The sequence below is a fragment of the Asterias amurensis genome, chromosome 15 (assembly GCF_032118995.1).
Source record: "Asterias amurensis chromosome 15, ASM3211899v1".
Classification (NCBI taxonomy): Eukaryota; Metazoa; Echinodermata; class Asteroidea; order Forcipulatida; family Asteriidae; genus Asterias; species Asterias amurensis.
In genome coordinates this window covers 16,935,178-16,959,010 of record NC_092662.1, presented here as the reverse complement: position 1 = coordinate 16,959,010, position 23,833 = coordinate 16,935,178, and the positions used below count along the sequence as shown (strand labels likewise).

Below are 23,833 nucleotides of genomic sequence, written 5' to 3'. Positions count from 1 at the left end.
TCAGTTACCACTTAGCAAAATTGTCTTTGCACTTAGCAATATTCTGTGTTAACAAGGGTCTTATGTTTACTCAGAGAATTCTTGTCCAGGTATATCCCATTGTCCGTGCATTGTGTGCCAAGGACAATGTTTATCGTGTTATCTTTAGAAGCTCAGGCTTCCTTCCAAACAACCCACTCCGGGTAAAGCTTGACTTTGTCTTTCCGTTTGGCCCACTTTCGGTAGTTTTAGTTCACCTGAAAAGTCCTGACCTAGGGAATTTGCAAGCCGGCCCAAACTTAACTTTCCAACCAATCACTAGCTCTAAACATTAAACAACTTTGTCAACAGCTCTGCTTCCGTCGTCAAGAAATGTTTCTGAAAAAACGAAGGATGCCTAAAAGAATTCCCATTCCATTCAATCACTGTACATAAGCTTTTAAAACATACAGTTATTCTGATATGTATATGCCTCAAATTATAACAGAACAGAATCCCCCAAGGGGGGGGGGAGATGTTTTTTTTTTTTTTTTAATCTGTAACATGCGCATCGGTCAGCAGTGGTCGGCGGCCCACGCCCGGGGCGCTCCGTTGTCGGATGCAATTGTGTCCGCCATGCAATACTGTCTGTTCCGGACACTTTTGCATATGCAATCGTGTCCGGGCTGTGCAAAAACAGACCGGTGGACATGTACATTTATGAACGTGTGCGCGCGTAAGCGAGCGTGCATGCACTGAACCTATGCATGCGACACCGTCCAGTCTTAATAACCGCTACAGCGCCCTCTCTTGTTTTACTCGTGCAAATTAGATGTTTTCAAGATGGCGGCCACCATCGCAGGATCCGGAGGAGGAGGAGAAAATGCTAAGCATACGGCAATAACTCCGACTGAAAACCGTGAAGCCATGGCAGCTGGAATCTTAGAACTCTTCAAACCAGCTGTGCAAGAAGTTGACGAGAGGGTGCGACTTGTGAGGTACGTATTCTGCTATAATTACATGTCTGATTCCTGCCACAACTTTCCCCTAATTTTTATTTTACGAAAATGAATACCTTGTTTGTTGAATTGACTAATAATATTATTGTATTGAGAATTAATTGACAAACTAACAATACGGACACGGTAACTGTTCTCTAGACAGTCCTCAGGAGCAGTACCATATTTGATCTAATCTAAGTATTTAAGTAGTTTTCAAGTAATTTCTGGTGTTTTTGGTGTGTTTTCCTGAGTTATTTTCCAAATTCCAGGGTATGCGTTTAAAAACTTGTATTTTTGTAAACACCCTTTGAATTTGATTTGAATCTTAATTTGAAGTGTTAAGCACCACGACTATTTTAATTATTATGCCCATAATATTTTTTACAATAGTTTGTACTTACCATCAGCCATTTCATTTTGCTTTGCGCTAACCACAGTGTTGAGTGTTGACACTGAGTGACTGACACTAAAAAGTGGCATAAGGTTTATTGCAATTACCCCTGACTGATTTTGCTGAATGGTCGAAATGCACTGTGGGATGGGAAAAGGGGCTTTGTAAATAACACTCCGTGCATACTCTTTTTTAAATAAAGTGTTAGGGGGCCCAGTATTAAGAACCTTGTGTTGGAATTGTATTGATATTTGTAATCCACTTTGTACTTTTTATTTCAGAGAAAGCCAACTAGAACTTAGACATCAAATTGAAGAACTTGATGAAGGTACTTTTGATTAATTTAAGAATAATACAATACGAACTTTAACATTTTATTTGTGAACCTTTTTTTCCCCATACATATCCAGTGCCATTGCCCTCTTATTTGCATAGATTTTGTTGATTGTCTCGTTTTGGTGTTTGTCATTGTTTGTTTTTGTTGTTCTTATTGTACAATGTAATTTTGCTGTATTTTGCTTACTCTTTTTAGCTTAATGTTTGTAAAACACTGTACAGCGTTTTGAAATTTTTTATATAAGACGCTATATTAAAAATAAATTATTATTATTATTATTATTTTTTTCTTTTTATTCCAATTTAGTTTTGAAACAGCTAGGTCAGTCTCGGGAACCACCCATAGAGCTAGACCCTTACGTCAAGAAGCTGATGAATTCCAAGCGAAAGATTGCTGTTATAAGTAATATCATCCAGAATGCTCAGGTAGGTTTGCATTCCTTTTATTCTACTGAAGGAATTCCTAACCCATCCCTGATTCAGTAGAGGTGAAGATTTGTACAATCTATTGCTCTAAGCAGAGGCCTGATGCTTCACGAGGCAAAAACGGCAATTGCCTCCATGCCCTTGAAATGCTCCAGTAGGAATTTACCATTGCATGGGTGCCCTGTTGTTCATTTTAAAAGGTAATTCTTCAGAAGTTTATTCAGTGTTGGTTATTTAAAGTAGTAGTAGTAGTTTTGTGAGTTTGGCGAAATTTAAAAAAAGTTATGAGGCTTATTGCAAACAAGGTACCAAGATCTTATATTGGATGTGAAGATGTAAATAAACAGAGCCATTTGTGTTGCGACTGAGTAATTAATTTATGAGGTACTCCACCCTTAACTGTAATCTCTCTGATTATTGCAGGATCGGCTAAGCCGACTTCATTTGCATATCGCCAAGACATCCGCCAAACGGAAGTCCCTGGTTGACTTTCCTGGGGGTTCCATTCTGTGAACAACCCATTCTCTCAATCATTTCTATATTCACCCCATTGTGTAGGTACAACTGAATGTTATTTGGGTGTTGCTCAACGCTCATTGCAAGTAAAATGCCAAGTTTGTTTCGCATGTTTTGTTTCATTGAGCAGGCATGATATTCTTCCTACTTTATTCTGTGTGTTTTTGCCCTTGAGAAAAATCAGAAAAATTGTAATTAAAAAGTCTGGAGCCTACACCATTATGGTCAGTCCTTGACTCCATGTACTCAATAAAGCATTCCTACTTATTTCTAAAGACCATCATGCCTAATAAGGGCAGAGGACACTATTGGTAATAACTCAAACTAATTATTAGTACAAAACCTTATATGATAATGAGTAATGGGGAGAGGTTGATAGTTTAAAACATTGTGAGAAAAGGCTCCCTCTGAAGTGATGTTGTTTTTGAGAAAGATAAGAAGTAATTTTCCACGAATTTGATTTCTTGACCTCAGAATTAGAATTTAAGGTCTCAAAATCAAGCATCTGAAAGCACACAACTTTGCGTGACAAGGGTGTTTTTTCTTTCATTATTATCTTGCAACTTTGACGACCAATTGAGTTCAAATTTTCACAGGTTTGTTATTTTATGCTTATGTTGGGATGCACCAAGTGAGAAGACTGGTCTTCGACAATTACCAATGATGTCCACTGTCTTTAAGCAGCATGCAGCAGTGAGCAAACACTGCATGGTTTTGGAAAACTGTCTGTGAAATATATTGGCTTGGCATGCTTTGTAAAGACTGTGTGTGAATTCTACAGCTGCATCAGTGCATGTACCATATTTAAATGCTGAGCACTGCATGTCTGTAGATGTTTCCAGTTTCCACGTAATTTTAGACTGAAGTTTTGTTCTTTTACTTTCATGATATGAAGAATTCCAGTGTTAAACAATATGTCATCAGTTTCAGTGCATCACTCTTTGCTTTGTAAATTTGTTTGTAATTTGTTTTAGGTAGACCAAGAAGCCCTTACCCAATACCTCACTTAAACCCAGTGATGCTTTGTGTGTACATTGTACCTGCACAATGGGGATGCTACTTTTTATAAGAATAATCTGAGTATTTAGTATTTGATTTTTGCATTTGTGTTTCACATTATTGTGAACAATATGTAGTTGGTAAACAGGCACGAAGTATATGTGCACATGTAGATAGATTACAGACACAAGAGTTAATTTTTAAAATACTTTTTTAGTAAAACTTTTAATTAAGTACTAATGGCCAGAATTATTTGAGAGTAGTTTAAGACCTCTTGATGAAACCCGTTATCCCATGTCATGCTTTCTTGTACATGTATCAGTAATTTGCATGCTGTTTTGCAGTCCGTGTCGTGTAGAATTGAAAGTATGCATGTTCCTGGCTTTACAATCTGGAGGCTTAGTTTGCTCAATTCATGCAGCTATGGAAAAGGGAAGAAAAGAGTGGCTTACAGAGTCTTGAATGGCTGTTTGAAACCAGTGAGGTCAATGCCCATGACCCGGCAAGGTTTTAAACGGCCGTATAAGACTTTTTGTTAAAAAGCATAAAGCAAAAAAGCAATGTTGGAAGTTTCTTTTTTCATTGTTATTATTTTTGTGACAGGTTTATAAACAATATTGTCTTTATAATCAAAATATTTTCAATGTTTTTTTTTTCTTTCTTTTGATCTGCAGGAAAGAGTACGTAAACTCCAGCAACGTGTTGGAAAAGAATCTGGGAAACTCCTCAGCCATTTGTACCCACCCAGTAAAGAAGCTGTTACTACTCCTGTGACACCAACATCACCACATTCGTTCGCAGATCCTGCCTCGAGCTCCTCGTAAAACTAATAGTTGCTGGTGTGTTTTAATTTGTCATACAAGTCTACCGGCCAGGCTTTGGACTGATGATACCCAAGCCTACATCTGTATGGACTGTAAAAGGGGTAACCCTGTTTCAGCCCTAGGTGTAGGTTGCAACGGCCTCTGGAATAAAATAATTGTAGCCCACACCTTGAAGTGGCCTTCAGGCCTTGTGTGACTGGCGATTTGCATAATTTCTTTTTTAAAGAAACTGGCTGAAATCTGCTTCAAAGTTTCTATGTACTTGGGCTAGGAGTTGACCTATATCAAAACCCTTCAGCCTACACGTGTAATAACTCAACACTTGGTAGTTGGTATGTAGATTATGATAAGACAAGAACACCTCATGGCTTGATTTCATAGAGCTGCTTAAGCACATAAAATAGCTAAGCAGGGTAAAATTATGCTTACCTAAAATAGGGTCACCAACCAAAATACAATTTCATATGTGCCATTGACTGGATACCAGTCACAGATGATACATGTTATATAGTATTTCGGCAGGCAGACTTATAATTGCAAGCATAATTGTTTTGTGCTTAGCAACATGTTTGTACTTAAGCAGCTCTATGAAATGGAGCCAAACAAGATCATAACACCACAGGTTTGATTTCTAGGTCGGCTTATTACCCCCATCTTGCTTTAAAGGCAGTGGACACTATTGGTAATTGTCAAAGACCAGTCTTCTCACTTGGTGTATCTCAACATATACATAAAATAACAAACCTGTGAAAATTTGAGCTTAATCGGTTATCGAACTTGCGAGATAATAATGAAAGAAAAAAACACCCTTGTCACACGAAGTTGTGTTCGTTTAGATGGTTGATTTCGAGACCTCAAGGTTCTAAATGCGAGGTCTCGAAATCAAATTTGTGGAAAACTACCTCTTTCTCGAAAATTATAGCACTTCAGAGGGAGCCGTTTCTCACAATGTTTTATACCATCAACCTCTCCCCATTACTCGTCACCAAGAAAGGTTTTATGCTAATAATTATTTTGAGTAATTACCAATAGTGTCCACTGCCTTTAATACTATACTCAAGACAATAACAATGCCACAACAACCAATACACAGATAGTATGGTGCAATATCTTTAATTAAATCTACATGAAATTGCTTAAGAAAATTACTTTTTGATAAAAATGATGTCTATCCTGGAATGTAACTTGTAAAGAATCAACAGTTTTTTTTAAATGTTAAAAAAAAACAGATTTCCTATAGAAACCTGTTATCTGGCACCATGGCCTAGACAAGACCCAAGTTTTTGATACAGCTGCTGTAAGCAGGAAGCAATGTTCTGCTTAGCAAAGTCTGTAAACACAAAAACCTGCTAAGCACAGGGAAATCTTACTAAGCAAAAACAGGTTACCAGCCAACATTCCATTAAATTTACAATGTTGTGACTGGTGCCCCACTCATCTTTTGCTTAGCAGAGAATGCTGTCAAGCTGAATTATCTGCTAATAACCTTTATGAAAATGGGCCTGGAACATTTTGAGTCGTGCTTAGTTACTTTTCTTGCTTAAATGCTTAAATGCGGCTCTAAATTAATTTGGGGCCTGGTCTGTAAGCTGCCATGGTTTCCCTGTGTGTTATTAGGCCAACAATTCCTTGCCGTTGCAAGTGGGATTTCTTTTTGTAATCGCACTTTAATATGCTTTCAGAATTGACCAACTAACAGGTGTTACAAATGTTTAAAGAAAAGTTTCAAACTTGGTAAGCTACACACCTAGGGTCAATTATGATATCTTTGTACTCTAATCTGATTGGTGATACTATTCTTTCCTCCCTTTTTTTCTTTAAAAGCCTAATCAATAATGCAGTTAAAGGCCTACTATTCTGTTTAGTTTTTTACTTGTTTTTCCTGGGTAATACGATAGCTGAAAATGGAAACCTTAATTTGTTTAAGAATGCTTTATCATTCCGCATATGTAAAAATTGTAAATAAATTATAATTATTGTTAAAGATATGGTTCAGCATTGTGTACTGAGATGATACTATCGAAGTCTTATAATTATAGCGCATGTATCTAGACTCAAGGCGCTGAGTATACAAAACTTTCAGAAATATAGGCTTTTGCAGTGATGAATTCATAGACCCAATTATTAGGATAACATTTACCCATGGGTCAGGCCTGGAAAGTTCATACTTGAAAGGAAAGTTTAAGAGAAATATTTGGAGGGGCACCAAGGCCAATACAAGGGGCAACAGAGTCAGTGGCGCTCTTTGTAATTCCAGGCCTGGTTGACTCAGAGTTTTGGACTTCCTACTAGTATGTACAATATGTACTAGATTGTAAAATGATGGGTTATGTTTGCATTGAACATTTCATTATAAATACAGATATTACTTTTTAAAGGCAGTGGACACTGTTGGTTATTACTCAAAATAATTATTAGCATAAAACCTTTCTTGGTGACGAGTAATGGGGAGAGGTTGATGGTATAAAACATTGTGAGAAACGACTCCCTCTGAAGTGATATAGTTTTCGAGGAAGAAGTAATTTTCCACGAATCTGATTTCGAGACCTCAGATTTAGAACTTGAGGTCTCGAAATCAAGCATCTGAAAGCACACAACTTCGTGTGACGGGGGCGTTTTTTCTTTCATTATTATCTCGCAACTTCGACGACCGATTGAGCTCAAATTTTCACAGGTTTGTTATTTTATGCATATATTGAGATACACCAACTGTGAAGGCTAGTCTTTTACAATTACCAATAGTGTCCACTGCCTTTAAGAAAATTCAAAGTAATCATCAAATCAGTGAGATAATAAGTGGGAAATTATTGCTCTTTTTATCATTGGTGAGCCCTCCTACTCGGAACCATTGGAGAAAAAATTATTTAATTTAAAGGCAGAGGGCACTATTGGTAATTGACAAAGATCAGTCTTCTCAGTTGGTGTATCCTATCATAAGCATAAAAAAAACCTGTGAAAATTTGAACTCAATTGGTCGTCGAAGTTGCGAGATATTAATGAAAGAAAAAACACCCTTGTCACACGAAGTTGTGTGCGTTTAGATGGTTGATTTCGAGACCTCAATTTCTAAACTTGAGGTCTCGAAATCAAATATGTGGAAAATTACTTCTTTCTCGAAAACTACGTCATTTCAGAGGGAGCCGTTTCTCACAATGTTTTATACTATCAACCTCTCCCCATTACTCGTAATCAAGAAAGGTTTTATGCTAATAATTATTTTGAGTAATTACCAATAGTGTCCACTGCCTTTAAGAAAACAACATTCTCGAAATGGATTCTTAGCTCCCACATTGAAACTTCTGTTGAACTAAAACTTGAACTAAACTAGGAGTAGGAACGTTTTTATGAAAACAAATATAATAGAGCAGAATTTAAAAGGTGAAATTGTTTTCTGAGTAAACTCAAATTATACCTTTTTTTAAAGTTGGACTGAAAGATTGATGCATTAAAATGTTACAGCTAATTTGAAGAATGTTAATGTACTAAAGTAAAATAAAATGAATTGACACCGACGTTCTGAAAAATATCTCATTGGTGTTTCATTTCTAAATTAATAAAACAGGTCTTTGAAGACTACGATATGTAGAATGGTTAACTTGCATAACATCTAATAATTAAGAACTTGACATGCCCACTAATTTAAGTAGTTCGTACACCGACATCCTTCTGACGAAATAGGGTCTTTTCGAAACCACTTGAGACTGGGGCTCCGATAATAGCACATTATCCAAACAACGACTGGGGCCCAAGCCCACGCCTTGGTTTAGAAAAGGCCTCTGTTTCAATGTATTAACTGTTGTTTTGAAGGTTGTGCTTCACAATCTGTGCAGAGCCTAATTGATTTTATTTTCATGTCCATAAGGCTTTCAAAATGAGTTTGTTTTAATGAAATATCTCAGATGAAATTTCAGCCAGAATTGCCCAACACTCGAAACCCCTGATCCAGTGAAAGCTCCTTACAACGCCACGCAAACACCGTGAAAGCTCCTTACAACGCCACGCAAACACCGTGAAAGCTCCTTACAACGCCACGCAAACACTGTGAAAGCTCCTTACAACGCCACGCAAACACCGTGAAAGCTCCTTACAACGCCACGCAAACACCGTGAAAGCTCCTTACAACGCCACGCAAACACCCTTCTTACAAATTCCATAAAATACATTTTGAGATAAAAATACTAATAGGTTTGGGTATTAAGACCCAAACCAAACAGTGTACTCAATTTCATACAGCTGTTAAGCAGATCTTCTGCTTAGCAAGTTTCTTCGCTAGGCAAAAAATGAGTGTGGCACCAATTGCAATAATGTAAAGTTGCTGTTAAGCAAGATTTGTCAAGGCTTTAAAAAAATTGGGCACAGTGGTGTCCTCCACACCTCAAAAGGCTAATGGTGCGCAATCCAAGTCGGGGTGTCGTCTGAGACCCCCATCGAGGCACTCACACTTTGTCACCAGTTGGTCGACGGACAGCCAATCGGATCATCCCGTGTGGATAACCTGTTGGCATCATTACCTACAAACACAAAAACAATCAAAACCATTAATTAGGGGACTTTTTTGACGCTAGGTGGCAGCAGACTTTTCCCTTGTTATATATATATATTTGCCGCCTATAAACTTACCTCTCCGTCATTTTTCATTCCCAGTTTCATGATGTCGGCTAAAAAGTAATGAACATTCGGCATTTCCAGCTCAATTTCATCAATCTAGATGAGGAAAAATGAAAAGTGAAAACAAGAATATGCGATATTTTTACGGATTCAAAGACGGCCTGAAGCCAGAAGGCATTACCAAAGTCCAACCAAAGATGTACGCCTAGCGGCCTTACCTTGCCAATCTGCAATTAAGAGACACATGTATTTAAAGTTCATAACCAAATCATTCAAAGAAAATTACGAAAAGCAGCGCCATTTTCGAAAAAAGTTCCGATAGTGTGTCATGACACTACCAACATACCTGGGATACCATCTCTAGCATTTTATGCACCGATAGATACATGGTTCTTTGGATCGAAGGAGAATAGTCGCCAGTGTCTGGAGATCCAGCGAAGACGTTCAAAATACTTTCCTTACATGTTTTCCTGCAAATCAAAAGCAAAGCAAATACTCCTCAATCAGATTCCAAGAGTCATACTTCAATGGAAGCTTCGAGGGCCGTTGGTAATCACTCTTAAAGCCATTGGACCCTTTCGGTAAACAGTATTGTCCAAGGCCCACACTTCGTGTATCACAACTTCTATATCAAATAACAAACCTGTGAAAATTTGGGCTTAATCGGTCATCGGAGTCGGGAGAAAATAACGGGAAAACCCACCCTTGTATCCGCGCGTTTCGCCGTGTCATGACATGTGTTTAAAATAAATCCGTAATTCTCGTTAAGAATTAACTGTTTTCTCGAAAAGTAAAGCATTTCATGGAATAATATTTCAAGAGAAGTATTTCACCACTACCTTTTGTAAACCCTGTAAGTTATTCGTAAATCTGTGAACTTTTTTTTTTTTCCTTTACCGAAAGGGTCCAATGGCTTTAAAACAGACAATGCACATTTTTGTTTGATAAAAAAGCCTATACAGCAGCTTTCGACAGAAAAAAGCATTTTGAAAAACATTTCACTTTGAAGTACTGTAGTTACGGAAAAAGATATCAGTTTTTATGTACACAGTTTTGAATCCGATAAGCGTTACTCTCAGGCGGATCAAGGGGGCAGGAGGTAAAACAAAAAATAAATAAATAAACCTTACCAAGTTTCGTCAAAGTCGATTCCTGAGCTGACCGAGTATCGCCATTTTGTCCAGACATCCGTGCAAAATATACGATCAGTTGTGTCTGGTAGACTTGTAAACTCATCTCGGACAAAACCAGCAAAGCCAGACTGTGTGGTTTTCATGATTTTCATGTTCTTTAAACCTCCCCACACTGTGGGAAGTTCTGTGGAAGAATTAATGTGAGGTTTAGTTTATTTACCCAGTCACCAACGATATGTACAGTGCAAAGCATAATGTGTTAAAATTGACACCATTGAGTATTGTCACATACATGTACACCGAAGAGGGAATCAAAAATAACATCAATTTTGGTTTTTACCCATACACCGATGTGTGTTAGCACTGTATACTTAGTACTTTCCCAAGTCCTGTGAAAAGAATATCACAGGCATGTTACTCGGTGGGATTCGAACCCATTACCCTTGCAATTCTAGAGCAGTGTCTTACCAACTAGACTACCAAGGTTGCCCGGTAGCTAAATTAATATATAAGATAATAATAAGAGAGATTGTTGTGATGATTGGACAGGAATTGTTGATACCAATAATTTTCAGAGGGTCTTAAGGAAACCTTCTGAAAATGGTTGGTATCTACAATGTGGCAACACCCATGATGTCAATAACACTATATAACGTGTTTGCAGTGTATATGCCAAGTCGTGAGTCTCGACGTCTCTAATGACTTCGATTTGATTAAAGGAACACGTTGCCTTGGACCGGTCGAGTTGGTCTTTGACAAGCGTTTTCAACCGTTTATTATAAAATGCATATGGGTAGAAAGATGTTGTAAAAGTAGAATACAATGATCCACACAAACATGCCTCGAAATTGCACGGTTTTCCTTTTACCCTGTCGACCATTTTACACGGTCGGCCATTTATGGGAGTCAACATTTGACTCCCATAAATGGCCGACCGTGATAGTTCGCGACGTAAAAGGAAAACCGTGCAATTTTGAGTGATACTTGTGTGGATCATTATATTCTACTTTTAAAACATCTTTCTAACCATATGCATTTCATAACAAACGGTTATAAACGCTTTTTATAGACCAACTCGTCCGATCCAAGGCAACGTGTTCCTTTAACTTCATTGTGCAATGTCTACCATCGATCCCCACTCCCTTACCGTCTCTCTCCTGCCTGACCACACAGTAACGTGTAGCCTCTTGAGTCTGGATGAATGCATGGGCGTGCTGTTCACCAGACTGATCCATCCTTCTCCATGGAGCTTGTTCTACGTATATCTCTGCCCTGACGACTTGGCTGTACGTCTTCAAGAAGTGCTCACAGAGAGCCATCGCAAACTGTTCCGGAGATGTAATCTTTGGAGAATGTTTCAAACACATTTCATCAAAATAAGTAAAATCTAAAATTAATTAACTTTGATGAAGTTCAATATAAGGCATCAAAGTTTGCATGATAGAAGGATACTAATAAATATCATTGCAGTGACTCCATGTAGATAAATCTCTTTGATGGAGTGATGATGGTTCGGATAAATCGTAATTGGAAAACACAGTAATTAATGAGAAAAATTTCATGCACGAAACGTTTTTTATTGAAATTTTTTAAAAATCCTCTTCTCAAAAACTGCATTCCTTAAAAGGGAATTATCTCCAAAATTCAATAAAATCCCTTCGAAGTTAGTTTGTATACTTAATTAGTTTTGAGTAATCACCAAGGAAACCCACCCCTATGATCTTGGCCTGTGCATACACGGTGTTTTTCTGTGAGTCCGTTGGTATGACGTCAGAATTATCGCTGTGCTCGAACTCCTTGTGTGTGTCCCAAGATAAGCTTGTGTTGACCAGCAGTTCTTGAATCTCGTGTTTGTGGGCACCAAGACGTCGATGCTGGAGTAGACGAACGTGCGTCTTGCCCACGTTAGTCCCGTCTAAGACGTAGTCCACATCTGTAAAATGACCGTTGGCCATTCTAAGCTGGTAGCGGAGGCTTGACGAATATGTTACAACTCTGAAAAAAAACGTATGGAATTTTTGTTTTGTTTATGTCAATGGTCTGCCTTACGTAAAGACCTCATGACGTCACAACCAACAGCTAATTGTAATGCCCTTTCCGAACCCACGGTTTCGGCTTTGGATTCGTCATCAGAGTACGTAGGCCTACGCAAAGCACGCGCAGTATTGTTGTCAAAACAAGAGTCGTGGTTTGGAAAAGAGCCATTTGGTAATTTTGTAGATTTTCGTTCCATTCCTGTGAATTGGTATCCAATGGTTGCAGTGTGGGTTTAAGGGATTACATGTTAAATTTGACACACCTTGGTCGGCTTAGATTAAGTACGACCAATGATACACAAGAGTTGCCAAACACACTCATCCAGTACAGCAAATTTAACTTTCTTTGATATTTACAATTCCTTTCAAATCTATCAACACTTTGCTGTTTGGAATTACTCCTTCATCCTTATTCATGCACAGAACAACCTCTATACACAATGTGTTTTAATTCTTAAGTAATGATGAATTTGCCTCCTGTACTACCAGCGGAGCATCAGCGGAGTCGAAAAAAAGCACAAGGTGGTCTGTCAAGAAATTTCACACAAAAAAAACACACACAAATGTTTTTTCTGCAACTCCGATAACCAATTGAGTCAAAAAAAATTACAGATTTATTGTTTTGAGCATATGTTGGGATACACCAAGTGAGAAATACTGTTATTTGACAATTACCGAATGTGTCCAGTGTCTTTGATCAAACTGTAACAATTCCAAATGATGTAGACCTTCACTTTATTGTTTTTAAACAATAGTGAGTTGAGAAGTACCGAACTCCCTTCACACCATCTGCTGTTGATTATATGATTGAGTGTGTTATGAAATGTTGCCTGCCACTTGTCGTCATTATTATTATATCAGGAGACATCTTTCACCAAGGACTGAACTTAATTATCTAAATTGCTGACAATGTTCTGTCGTCCAAAGTTTTTAACATTTTCAAGTTTTGCCAAGACCAAACAAGTTCGACCATCGGCGTGCAAAACGTCGTAACATGTATCATCTCATAATGCTAAAATTTGCATCGGGGATAATGAATATTAATTTTTGTTTTATGGCCTATTGCTAGGATGGTTAATACCAACTTCACACTTAAAAATTCGTATGTATTTACTTTAAATTTCAGTGATGAATCGTTCTTACTCAATCTAGTCAGGTTTGCAATAACACCGTATGAAACTCTCTCTTAACTTTGGCAATAGAAGAAAAAAACACTGTATAGGAAATAATTGATGCAGCGTAAGTAAGTAACCAAAACGTATACGCAAGGCGCTTGAACACACACAAACATTCAAAGAGAGGTTTGTACATTTTCATGTTTAAAATTATGAGACCAAAATTATGTAGCACCTTATATGTTTTACAAGACTTTTCGAGCACTTTGCTCTGATCGTCTTCAGGATAAAATAACGCAGTTCTAATAATCCAAACCAAACCAAAACTCACCTGTGATAGCGCACAGATCACGCAGGTACCAAGATGATCAGAGTGAAAAGCAATACAGAGTTCTCCTGAACAGCCAAATGCAACGAATGACAACAGAGAAACGTATCCATACATCTGTTGATCAGCGCACGTTTGGTAACTCTTTTATAACAATACCTCATCATGACGAGGCTCCATCCCTCTAACGGGGCAGTGACCGCTATGAAAAGGACCAGTCGGCAGAGGCGCAAACACCAGATGGTTGTTGCTCTCAACACCGCTAAGGACTGGACATCATCACAAACTGGAGAACCCTGACCTTCGAATTGAACGCCAACGTGAGGAAACCTATTTCTTAGAAAATTAAACTAATTAAAAATTAGAAAAAATGGTCTAAAATTGATTGACGGTATCACGCTTAATTAGTTTCGGTCTACTTTCTGAATTTTAAGCAATATATTTAACTGTGGGTTATACCGGCTAAAAATCCGAGGACACTCGATCTATGAAATTAATTAACATCAGTTTATATTATTTTTTATTGAGGGATCTTGTTTTGTCTTTTGGGTGGATCCCGGTGCAGTGGGCGGCACCGCCGCTGGGTATAGGCATTTCTAGAAGTTTAATAATTTACATTTAGAGATCTTATTGTGGCAACATAACCATCTACATGTATACTGTTTTTCAAATAATGAGTTTCCTTTATTGCGACCAAACCCAGTGTGGAACAGAACATTTCGATCGGTATCCTGTTTTATAAGTATGATGTATTGGAACAGGAAGTGCAGTTTCAAATTTGTTTTCTTCTTTCTGGTAAACATGATGTCTTATAAAACATAAGTGAACTTAGGAAACCAACCCGCAAACGCGGGCGATTGCTTGGTGCACATAAACACCAGGGGTTACTCTTCCTAATTAGGGTCCTAGGCTCATGTTCGTGTATTAACCCTATGGGTGTCCATATAAAGGACAAAGAAAATAATGGTAATTTTAAAAAAGTATCTTGCTCAAGGGTAACATTGTCATGACCGGGACTCGAACCCATACTCTGTTGATAAGTATAGACACAGAGCTTGAGTCGGGTGGATTTCACAGAGAGTTAAGACTAGTCTTATCTCAAGTTAGGACGAGTTACTCGTCCTATTAGGACTAGCCGTACATTTTTAATATCTCCTAGGACTAGTCCTAAGTTAGGACCAGTCCTAACTCTCTGTGAAACTGAGGCCTGCTCTAATAAGCTGCCCGGCAACGACATGCAAAATGAACAATATACATGTAATGTACAAAATTCGTTTACATGAAAACCGATGCTGTATTGCACCCGACATGCCAATCGTTCCAGTTTTTTGGCCCAATTTCATAAAGCCTGTAAGCAATATATGTGATAAGCACAGAACAACATTGCTAAGCAGTAACCGACACCAGCAAAACATCATTAACGTTTACACTGTTGCAACTGGTGCCCCAGTCAACGTTTGCTTAACAAAGTATTTTTTCAAGCAGGATTTTCTGCCTACAACGTTGTGAAATTGGGCTAAGGCTTAGAACATAGTGTCAGTTAACTCTCCTACCCCAAAAGAGGATACTGAAAACCGCCATGATCGAGTCCCTTACCGCGGTTGACCCACAGTACTATGGCGTCTAACCGAGTGGTATATGTCACAGATGTGTGCAGTAGCTCAATAATTATTATAAAAACAAAGTGATACTTGAATTGCGTGAAATTACAGATAATTGATCTGTGATGCCCTTTGATATTTTTATACAATATTCTGCTCGAAAACTATTGATTTAATTGATTTAATTGTGAGCATCATTCCTCATGTCTAAAACAAATCGAAACCCCCATCGCATAAAATTGGCATTATTTTATGCATGGGCATTGGATACACCAAGTGAGAATAAAAATACAGGTCTTTGACAATACCACATGTATAATATAATTATTTTGTCTTTATTACCATTATGTTAAATTTGCATCGGGGATAAAGAATATTAATAAATACTTGGTTGTTTCCTTACACCATATATGGCTAAATAACATTACATTAGCACTCTTATACTGTCATGACTTCTGTGAAGAAATTACTGGCATTTACTTGGGTTGGATTAGAACCCTATGACAGGTCACTGTGCCATTATTATTGTTCGACAGAGGGCGCACCTCTCTGCGCCCTCTGTCGAACTGAGTCCTTGATTGTAATAGAAAAAACAGGGTCGGCCACTTCCGTAGTACGTTTAAAAATATTCCACGCAATCACCTGACAAAATCATGTGACATTGAAATCTTGCAGCTCGCTCTCAGCAGTCGAGTGAAGTGCACGATCCAAAATGTTTCGTCTTTTTGCAGTTTCTTTGCTGGCATGTTTGCTTATTTCGTTGTTAAGTTCTTGTACAGCAGTTTATCCATATAAGACACAATACTTTGACCAGATAATCGACCACTTTAACTTTGCAAGCCATGGCAACAACACGTTCAAACAACGATATTTGGTTTCGGGTGAGTCTCATAATAATAATAATATATTTCTGTTTTCCGATCGTCAACCAAGTCCTGTCTGTCACTTTACATGTTGTGCTTAAATTTAAAAAATTGTTTGTTGTTGCCAATATTGGAATAAATGTCTATCTAAACCATGGCTCATAGTGGTACTTCCTGCATTTCACCTCTGTCATGGCTGTGTTGGACCCCGGTCGATTCCCGGACAGCCCTTGCGTGTGGATTTGTTTGACTGCGTGGTGGATTTTCTTTATCATAAAATATTATTTTTCCTCCAACACCTTTTTAATTATATATTGATGTTTCCACCTGTTTTCTTCTGTTTGTGTAGATCAACACTGGAGTATTGGCAAAGGTCCAATTTTCTTCTACACTGGTAATGAAGGGCCAATCACAAGCTTTCTTGAAAACACAGGTTTGATGTTTGACATTGCTCCGGAGTTCAGGGCTCTCCTGGTATTTGCTGAGCATGTAAGTAAACTATTAAACGCCACCCGCCCCTAGTAGTATCATACTTTTTTAGAATGTACTTAAAATATCAATGAGTCACAAGGGAAATTAAAAGTTCCCTGCTTGATTTTGTTGTCGTAAGGCCGGTCAAACAAATTTGTTGAACGTTAATCCGGAGGTCGTTGGTTCGACACCCACTCTAGTCAACTCTTTGTTCAACACCAAAAATCATTTACAAATTTACACAGTCAGTTTCCCTTGTGGTTTATATTGATATCTGAAACAAAAAGTCGCATCCCCTTAAGGTGATCCCCTAGCTGCCGCTTCCCAGGTTGTATCGTAATTTGGGTGTGATCCCTGGCTACACGGCAGTTAACGGTTGTATGGCTTCTGACTGGCACCCCCGAACAAAGATATTGACAAAATAGGGACACCGCCAATATAGGGCTAGATAGCTGGTAGAGCGCTGGCACGTTAATCCGGAGGTCGTTGGTTCGAATCCCACTCTAGTCAATTCTTTGTTCAACCCCAAAAATCAAACTTTTTTTAATAGATTCTCTGAATTCTCAGAGTCAGATACTGTACTGTATGGGACACTAATTGAATGCTTTAGCCATGTTCCAATCGGCAGCATGCCATAAAGCCTTGTTCATACTTCATGTGAATGTGTTTGCAACACAAATTTTGATGTCACGGCTCCGTAATATTTCCCAGCAGTTAAACACAACTCAACTCTTCCAAATTATTCCCTTGCGAATTTGTGACATTAAAATTTGCATTCGTAGGAAGTATGAACCAGGCTTTAACAACCCCCCTTATGCATAACTAAATCATCACAACATCACTATCCGTTTTATTTCTTGTGTACCTCGCCTCTCAATTCAGCGTTTCTACGGAGAGACTCTACCCTTTGGTAATGATTCATTCATCCCTGAGAATCTTGGTCTACTAACCATCGAGCAGGCACTGGCAGATTATGCTGAACTCATCTTATTCTTGAAACAAGAGCTCAAGTGTCCAGAGTGCAAAGTAGTCACATTTGGAGGAAGGTATAAACACAGTTAAGTTGTCTTTTGTTCACCTGAAAGGTTTTATTATCAGCTAAAAGTACTGGGGTCGATTTCACAAAGAGTTAGGACTAGTCCTAACTAACTTTGGACTAGTCCTAGGAGATATTAAAAACTTAAAAAAGGGTTACTTTTCAAGTAAAATCTGAAAATTTACCAGAACAGAAAAGATCGTTAAAGCCATTGGACCCTTTCGGTACAGAAAACAAAAAAAAAGTTCACAGATTTACAAATAACTTACAGGGTTTACAGAAGGTAGTGGTGAAATACTTCTCTTGAAATATTATTGCATGAAATGCTTTACTTTTTGAGAAAACTGTAAAACAATATCAATTCTCGTTAACGAGAATTACGGATTTATTTTAAACACATGTCATGACACGGCGAAACGCGCGGATACAAAGGTGGGTTTTCCCGTTATTTTATCCCGACTCCGATGACCGATTAAGCCCAAATTTTCACAGGTTTTTTATTTGATATAGAAGTTGTGATAAACGAAGTGTGGGCCTTGGACAATACTGTTTACCGAAAGGGTCCAATGGCTTTAAGACACCCACGCATCAAAGAAAAGATCACTAAAATTTAAAGTTATTCATCATGAACCATGGTAGGTTTCAAAGTTTAGTGTATATTTTACAAACCCCGAAACATTTCACTTAATGGGTGATAACTCTCTCATAATGTTTTGTATAATTTTGACTGCAGTTATGGAGGCATGTTGAGTGCATACATGCGATTCAAGTACCCTAACACTGTTGATGGTGCTATAGCGTCCAGTGCACCCATTTATTCAGTTGCTGGACAAGGATCTCAGAGTTACTTCTTTGAAGATGTCACCAAAGTAAGAGAAAACTTGGTGCCATTCGTATGGATTTCGTAAAACTGCTTAATTTGCATATTTGGAGCTCCTGGTAAATGGGGTTTATTATCAAGAGTAGGATTTGAACCTTCGCTATAGACAATCAGAGCATACTGATCGAAACGTTGAGTTGTTATTCAGAACCAAAACTAGTCAAAAGAGATTTTCACATGGCAATACTGTAAACCTCTCCAAGTTCTGGAAGTTAAAACTTTTCTATTGGATGTTAACGATGACAAGATCAATTGACATTATTGGCAATTACTGCGACAAACTTATTTAAATGTCTGCATATCATCTATCTGACAGGTTGAAATGATATTAAAATCAAGGTAATTTTTTATTTGTTTCAGTCATTCGGAAGTGGCACAACTGGGAAAGCTTGTGTCTCTACCATCAGACAAGCATTCATCACATTAAATGAGCTCGCTGATCAGGGAATAAAAGGTAGGCCTATGGAAATATCATGCAGAACTCACAAAATTTGTGTTGGTTCTGTAAAGAGTTGATGATGAAGAGAGATTAAAATGTGAAGAGATTCTGTCATAATTTTGCAATTCTTTCCATAGTTTCAAAGCTTCTCTGAAACAATGGTGTGTTGTAGCCGAGTGGGCTAGTGCACTGAGTCATCAGGGCGTGGGTTATACTTAAATGCAATTGCTTCTCTTCACCTAGGAGTTTATGGGTACCTGGGTAGGCTGAGGTGACTTTTCTGATTGATTGTGCAACATACTTAGCAGCACAGGCCATACTCCCTAGGGTGCTGAGATTGTTCAAGGAACAAAATGAATGGCCAAGTGAAAGGGAAAGTAAATTTGAGTGCCATGAACCTCACTGCTTGATTAACTTGAATCTTTTTCAAGAAGCAACTATTATTATTATTTGATGTGACATTCAGCGCAAAGACTTCACAAAGGGTTAACTCTTTTGTTACTCCAGGTCTCAATGAGGTCTCATCAGCATTCAAACTTTGCAAACCTCTACAAGACAAGACACAAATAGCTCATCTACAAGGCTGGGTCCGGAATGCCTTTACTAGTATGGCAATGGTGAATTACCCATATCCTGCATCATTCATGGGGCAGCTACCAGCTTGGCCTGTCAGCGTAAGATTCTATGTTTTCTTTTCAGTTGATAAAAAACAAGAGATGTATTGCGGAAGGGTGGTTGAGAAGAAAGGCGTATGGGTGGCAAGCTAAGCCAGCATGGATGTGCAGAGTGCCAAGATTTTCAGTCTCCTGAAGATGAGCAGAGTAAATACAGTGCTGGCAACTATTCTTTTGGAGCCAACATGTCTCCCAAAAGAGTTTTACTTGACATGCAAGTTTATAAGTTATGTATACAAATGTAGTTAGGCCTGCTTTGGTAAGGACAAACAAATGAAATGTGTAGAAGGTGGGGTGGGGTGGAGAACATGAGTCAAGTGTGTGCTGAAACCCAAGCTTGTTATTCTTCTGAAGAGCAGAAGAGTACACTGTTCGACCCGCCAAGACCACACTAATGACTCTTTTTAGAGCCAAGACTCATCCCAAATGAGTTTACACATTGTACCATCAAGTTCACAAGGTATTGTAACTTCATACGGCAAGCTTTTGAAAAGGAAAGGAAAGAACACAAACAAGAAAAGTACCACCAAAATATTTATCTCTTACTTTTTTGTTTTGAGGAAGATCTATCTAAATGAATGCTAAAAAAACATGACTGTTGGCCTTTGACATGGATTTTAAATTTTTCTCATCCAGGCTTCGTGTGATTTGATAACAAGTGCAAAAGATCCACTGAAAGGTTTGGCAGCAGGAGCTGGTAAGTTGAGCGTCAGACTTTCCCCAGTTTGTTAGATGGCTTATAGATGACTTTGTCCATTTCTTGCATCATGCTTTTTGAAGCAACCTATAAGCCTGTCATTTTCAATTGGGAAGGTAGAGTATTCTCTGCTCTACCAGCTAGGCTTCTAGTGGATGATACCCATGCCTACATCCTTACACACTAAAGGAGGTAACCCTGTTTCATCCCCTGGTGGCAGTTGATTTGGGTTGATGGCTAAACTTGAGCCATCATCTTGCAGTGCCATCCGGCCTTACTGCAGACACGTACCGGTACTGAATTGAGAGGACGCCAAAGCTTCCCTTCAATCTGCTTTTCAAATAAAATAAAATAAAGAAAACAAACACAAAGAAATGAATATTGAATATATTCTTATAATATTTAATATTTATTCGGGCAATCACATTTACAAGCACATATACATACATTAAAAATATTTAAGAAAACAAAGAAAAACAACAGTGGGGTGCCCAGGAGAGCATAAAAGTTCAAAAAATAACTGTCGCCAAAAGGCGTATGTCTCCTATTCTTTTGAACTTTGAGGGTAGAAAAGTAAACTAGTGGCCCTCTGTCATGTCTCATGCTCTTTCTACATACATGGGTTAAAAGATCAGATTTCACATTGACATGCCCTATAGCATGTTAAAAATCTACCTTGTCCTAACGTCCCTTGAAACAAATATCTTTCCCAAAATGCCTCATGTGCAGGGTTATTCTACAATGGTACGAAAGGGTCCCTGAAGTGCATGGATGTGGACAGCCAGTATGTTGAATGCACTGATCCTACTGGTTGTGGACTGGGCAACAGCGCTAAAGCATGGGACTGGCAGGTAGGGTGCATTAATCTTTAATCGAATTAATCAGTGCTCTGTAGGCATAGACGCTTTGGCTGGTGTTATTTTCATTCCATGAAAAAGGGATTTGGTTACACTGGCTGGAATAAATTAAGTATGGAGGCATCCTTTATTTTTACTTATTGTCGACTTCTTATATAAGTGGTGGTGCAATTTTTGTGTATTTTATCTCTGCAATTTTTATCAATATTGTTATCTTGTAATGCCACATTATTCAGCTTCGTGTTGCCAGTTGGTTTTTTAATCAAAATGAATGAATGAATGAATGAATGAAAATCCTCTAGAAGCAGAGGCTTATTTTGGGATGCCTGTGGGCAGACAAACATAACATAAAGAGGAACAAGGCTGTTTGTGTAACTTTCATTTATTGTTTATGTTCATTTAGGGTTGCACTGAGGTTACGTTGCCTGGAGGCACCAACAATGTGACGGATATGTTCCCCGTGTTACCATTCACACTAGAGATGAGAGAGACATACTGCAAGGCAAAATGGAACGTTGTACCTAAACCAACATGGCTCAATGTCATCATGTGGGGTGAAGGTTAGTCAGTGTTGATCTTGATCATGATAAATGTGACAACCCCTTTTGAGGCACTGCTCTAATAACTATGTGAAGTTATTCATGAACATCACAAGGGAAATTGTCTGGGTAAATTTGAAATAATTTGGGGTTGATAAAAAAATTGACCGAAGTGTGGTTTGAACCAACCAGCTCCAGTTTAATGCGCCAGCACTCTACCATCTGAGCTATATGGCTGCTAACGGTTGTATGACTTCTAACTGGCACCCCTGAACAAAGATATTTACAAAATGGGAGACTGCTATTAACGTAGGGCTAGAGAGCTCAGTTTGTTGAGCGCTGGCATGTTAAACTGTAGACTCTGTTCAATTCCAAATTATATCAATGTATATCAATGTGACGCGGTGTCTTAAAAAATCTGTATCATGAGAAATAAATAATTGGTGTTATTTGAAAGCTCTTGCACTCATCTAATCAATGAGCAAATAATCCCTTTTCTTGATTTGATGTTCTTGATGTTCACAGATATAAAAAGTGCTTCAAATATCGTTTTCTGCAACGGTGCCTTGGATCCATGGCGAGATGGAGGGGTACTCCGAAGTCCCAAACGAGGATCCTTAGATGCTTATTTAATTGCAGATGGTGCTCATCATTTAGACCTCAGGTACTTGAAAATTCATTCCTTGAAACTTTTTATTGATAGTATGCAGAATCTGTAAGAATAAAATATTTTTTCCCATCAGATACAGAGAAATATAAAGATTTTCAATACACAACATTAAAAGCATGTTTGAACAAAGTACCATTCAAGTGTTGCATGACTGACTTTAAAGCTTCCGAATAATATTTCTTGCAAGGGGTGGGGGGATTCGCCATGTATTCGGAGTGGATTTTGTACTGCATATTTGGTGAGAGAGACTTGAGTACTTGGATGTCTAATTCAAATTTGTCTTTTGATTATTTTCTTCCAAGGGGAGCGAACCCAGCTGATCCAGAGTCTGTGAAGCTCGCTCGGCAGTTTGAAAAAGACCGAATTACGGCTTGGATTAAATAATGTTTGCAAAGTGGTGCAACCATTTCTCTTTTGCCACAATGTCACGGCAACTCTCATTGATGCATCAATTTTACAGACTTTAATCTGAATTCTTTAATTTTAAATCCCTGAACTCTGAAATCTTTTTGCCTGCCTGTTAAAAAAAACCTCATATTTTTCTTCAGATTTAGTCAAATTTTAGTGAAAATTTGAATGAACAAATTTAATTGAATTTCTGTATGCCTTTGGGCTACAGTCATTAGTATTTTCAGAATTTGTATTTGTATTTGCTATTTTAAAAGGTAGGTGTTTACAGCTAAAAAGTAGAGCTGTGTTACTGCTAAGTTGGTTTTGAGGGGTTATTGGGTTGAACAGTTGGAACTGTACTTTTCAACTAAGTACATTTTGTGTTTTATCAAAATATAGAAAACTATAAATGGTTTCAAAAACTATACTACTATTATATATACAACAATTAAAAATTGTCTCACATTTCAACCCTAGTAGATTCTTTCTAAAAGGTGTGAGTGATACCCCTAGGGTTGAAACATCAGGAAATCAAACATTTCTGTAATTTGTTGGTCACTTTGGGTGGTAGCAGTGTGGGACTTTTTCAACTTTAAAATTTGAAATAAAGGTTTGGTACATTTTTGTTTAATTTTTCAGAAGAGTATTTTTTTGGTTAACTTAAATAAATAAATAAGTAATAAGTTTTCGTTTGAGTTGGTTGCTCATCTTATTGTGTTTGTTGGTTGTGATGGGTAGTTTGTTGAGCTTCTCATTTTGGAATTGATTTCAGAAGTTCCTATATCATACATGTAGAAGTGACTGCTGTCATTAACACAGTTGTGATGGAACTGTGTTGGGTAACGAATGAGTATTGGTGCCTGTATTCCCTCGCATGTTGAAATGATTTCTGATTAAAACTTCTGGGAGGAAATTAAAACAAGTTAATTTCAACCCCCTCCCCCTCCCCCTCGATAGCCCCGCCCCTCCCCTGATAGCCCCGCCCACGGTTACCCAAACTTCAGTGTGGTGGAGATATACAACAGAACAGACGTGGGGGCACCCG

General features: G+C 38.1%; 3 protein-coding genes across 4 annotated transcripts; 2 read left to right on the top strand and 1 right to left on the bottom strand.

The window, feature by feature from the left end:
• The first annotated feature begins 792 nt into the window (after nt 1-792).
• Nucleotides 793-8,388, top strand: LOC139948317 (SNARE-associated protein Snapin-like). 2 transcript variants are annotated; one of them, XM_071946431.1, is made up of 5 exons: nt 793-956; nt 1,632-1,678; nt 1,994-2,112; nt 2,536-2,666; nt 4,302-4,442. In XM_071946431.1, exons 1-4 carry the CDS (start codon nt 802-804, stop codon nt 2,623-2,625), a joined length of 411 nt encoding a protein of 136 aa, XP_071802532.1. In that variant the 5' UTR covers nt 793-801; the 3' UTR covers nt 2,626-2,666; nt 4,302-4,442. The 2 variants fall into 2 exon arrangements, with proteins under 2 accessions (XP_071802532.1, XP_071802531.1); XM_071946430.1 differs by lacking the exon at nt 2,536-2,666 and having other exon boundaries at nt 4,302-8,388.
• Nucleotides 8,389-8,594: 206 nt separating this feature from the next.
• On the bottom strand, nt 8,595-13,778 carry LOC139948308 (uricase-like). Its single transcript, XM_071946422.1, has 7 exons — nt 13,675-13,778; nt 11,905-12,187; nt 11,340-11,535; nt 10,190-10,376; nt 9,406-9,529; nt 9,072-9,155; nt 8,595-8,962 (listed from the first exon to the last, which is right to left on the bottom strand). Exons 2-7 carry the CDS (start codon nt 12,145-12,147, stop codon nt 8,888-8,890), a joined length of 909 nt encoding a protein of 302 aa, XP_071802523.1. The 5' UTR covers nt 12,148-12,187; nt 13,675-13,778; the 3' UTR covers nt 8,595-8,887.
• A 2,091-nt stretch (nt 13,779-15,869) lies between these two features.
• Nucleotides 15,870-23,435, top strand: LOC139948056 (dipeptidyl peptidase 2-like). Its single transcript, XM_071946061.1, has 11 exons — nt 15,870-16,153; nt 16,485-16,624; nt 17,489-17,652; nt 18,376-18,511; nt 18,883-18,976; nt 19,469-19,635; nt 20,272-20,332; nt 21,062-21,183; nt 21,593-21,749; nt 22,254-22,392; nt 22,701-23,435. The coding sequence occupies exons 1-11, from the start codon at nt 15,985-15,987 to the stop codon at nt 22,780-22,782; spliced, it is 1,431 nt and encodes a 476-aa protein (XP_071802162.1). The 5' UTR covers nt 15,870-15,984; the 3' UTR covers nt 22,783-23,435.
• Nucleotides 23,436-23,833: the final 398 nt, after the last annotated feature.

Coding starts and splice junctions, on each gene's coding strand:
- LOC139948056 (XM_071946061.1), top strand. CDS start 15,985: ATGTTTCGTCTTTTTGCAGTTTCTTTGCTGGCATGTTTGCTTATTTCG. Junction 20,333..21,061: donor AGGTTTGGCAGCAGGAGCTG/GTAAGTTGAGCG, acceptor CCTCATGTGCAG/GGTTATTCTACAATGGTACG. Junction 21,750..22,253: donor TGTCATCATGTGGGGTGAAG/GTTAGTCAGTGT, acceptor TGATGTTCACAG/ATATAAAAAGTGCTTCAAAT.
- LOC139948308 (XM_071946422.1), bottom strand. CDS start 12,147: ATGGCCAACGGTCATTTTACAGATGTGGACTACGTCTTAGACGGGACT. Junction 9,156..9,405: donor TGCTAGAGATGGTATCCCAG/GTATGTTGGTAG, acceptor TTCCTCATCTAG/ATTGATGAAATTGAGCTGGA. Junction 8,963..9,071: donor GAATGAAAAATGACGGAGAG/GTAAGTTTATAG, acceptor TTGTGTTTGTAG/GTAATGATGCCAACAGGTTA.
- LOC139948317 (XM_071946430.1), top strand. CDS start 802: ATGGCGGCCACCATCGCAGGATCCGGAGGAGGAGGAGAAAATGCTAAG. Junction 957..1,631: donor GAGAGGGTGCGACTTGTGAG/GTACGTATTCTG, acceptor TTTTTATTTCAG/AGAAAGCCAACTAGAACTTA. Junction 2,113..4,301: donor ATATCATCCAGAATGCTCAG/GTAGGTTTGCAT, acceptor TTTGATCTGCAG/GAAAGAGTACGTAAACTCCA.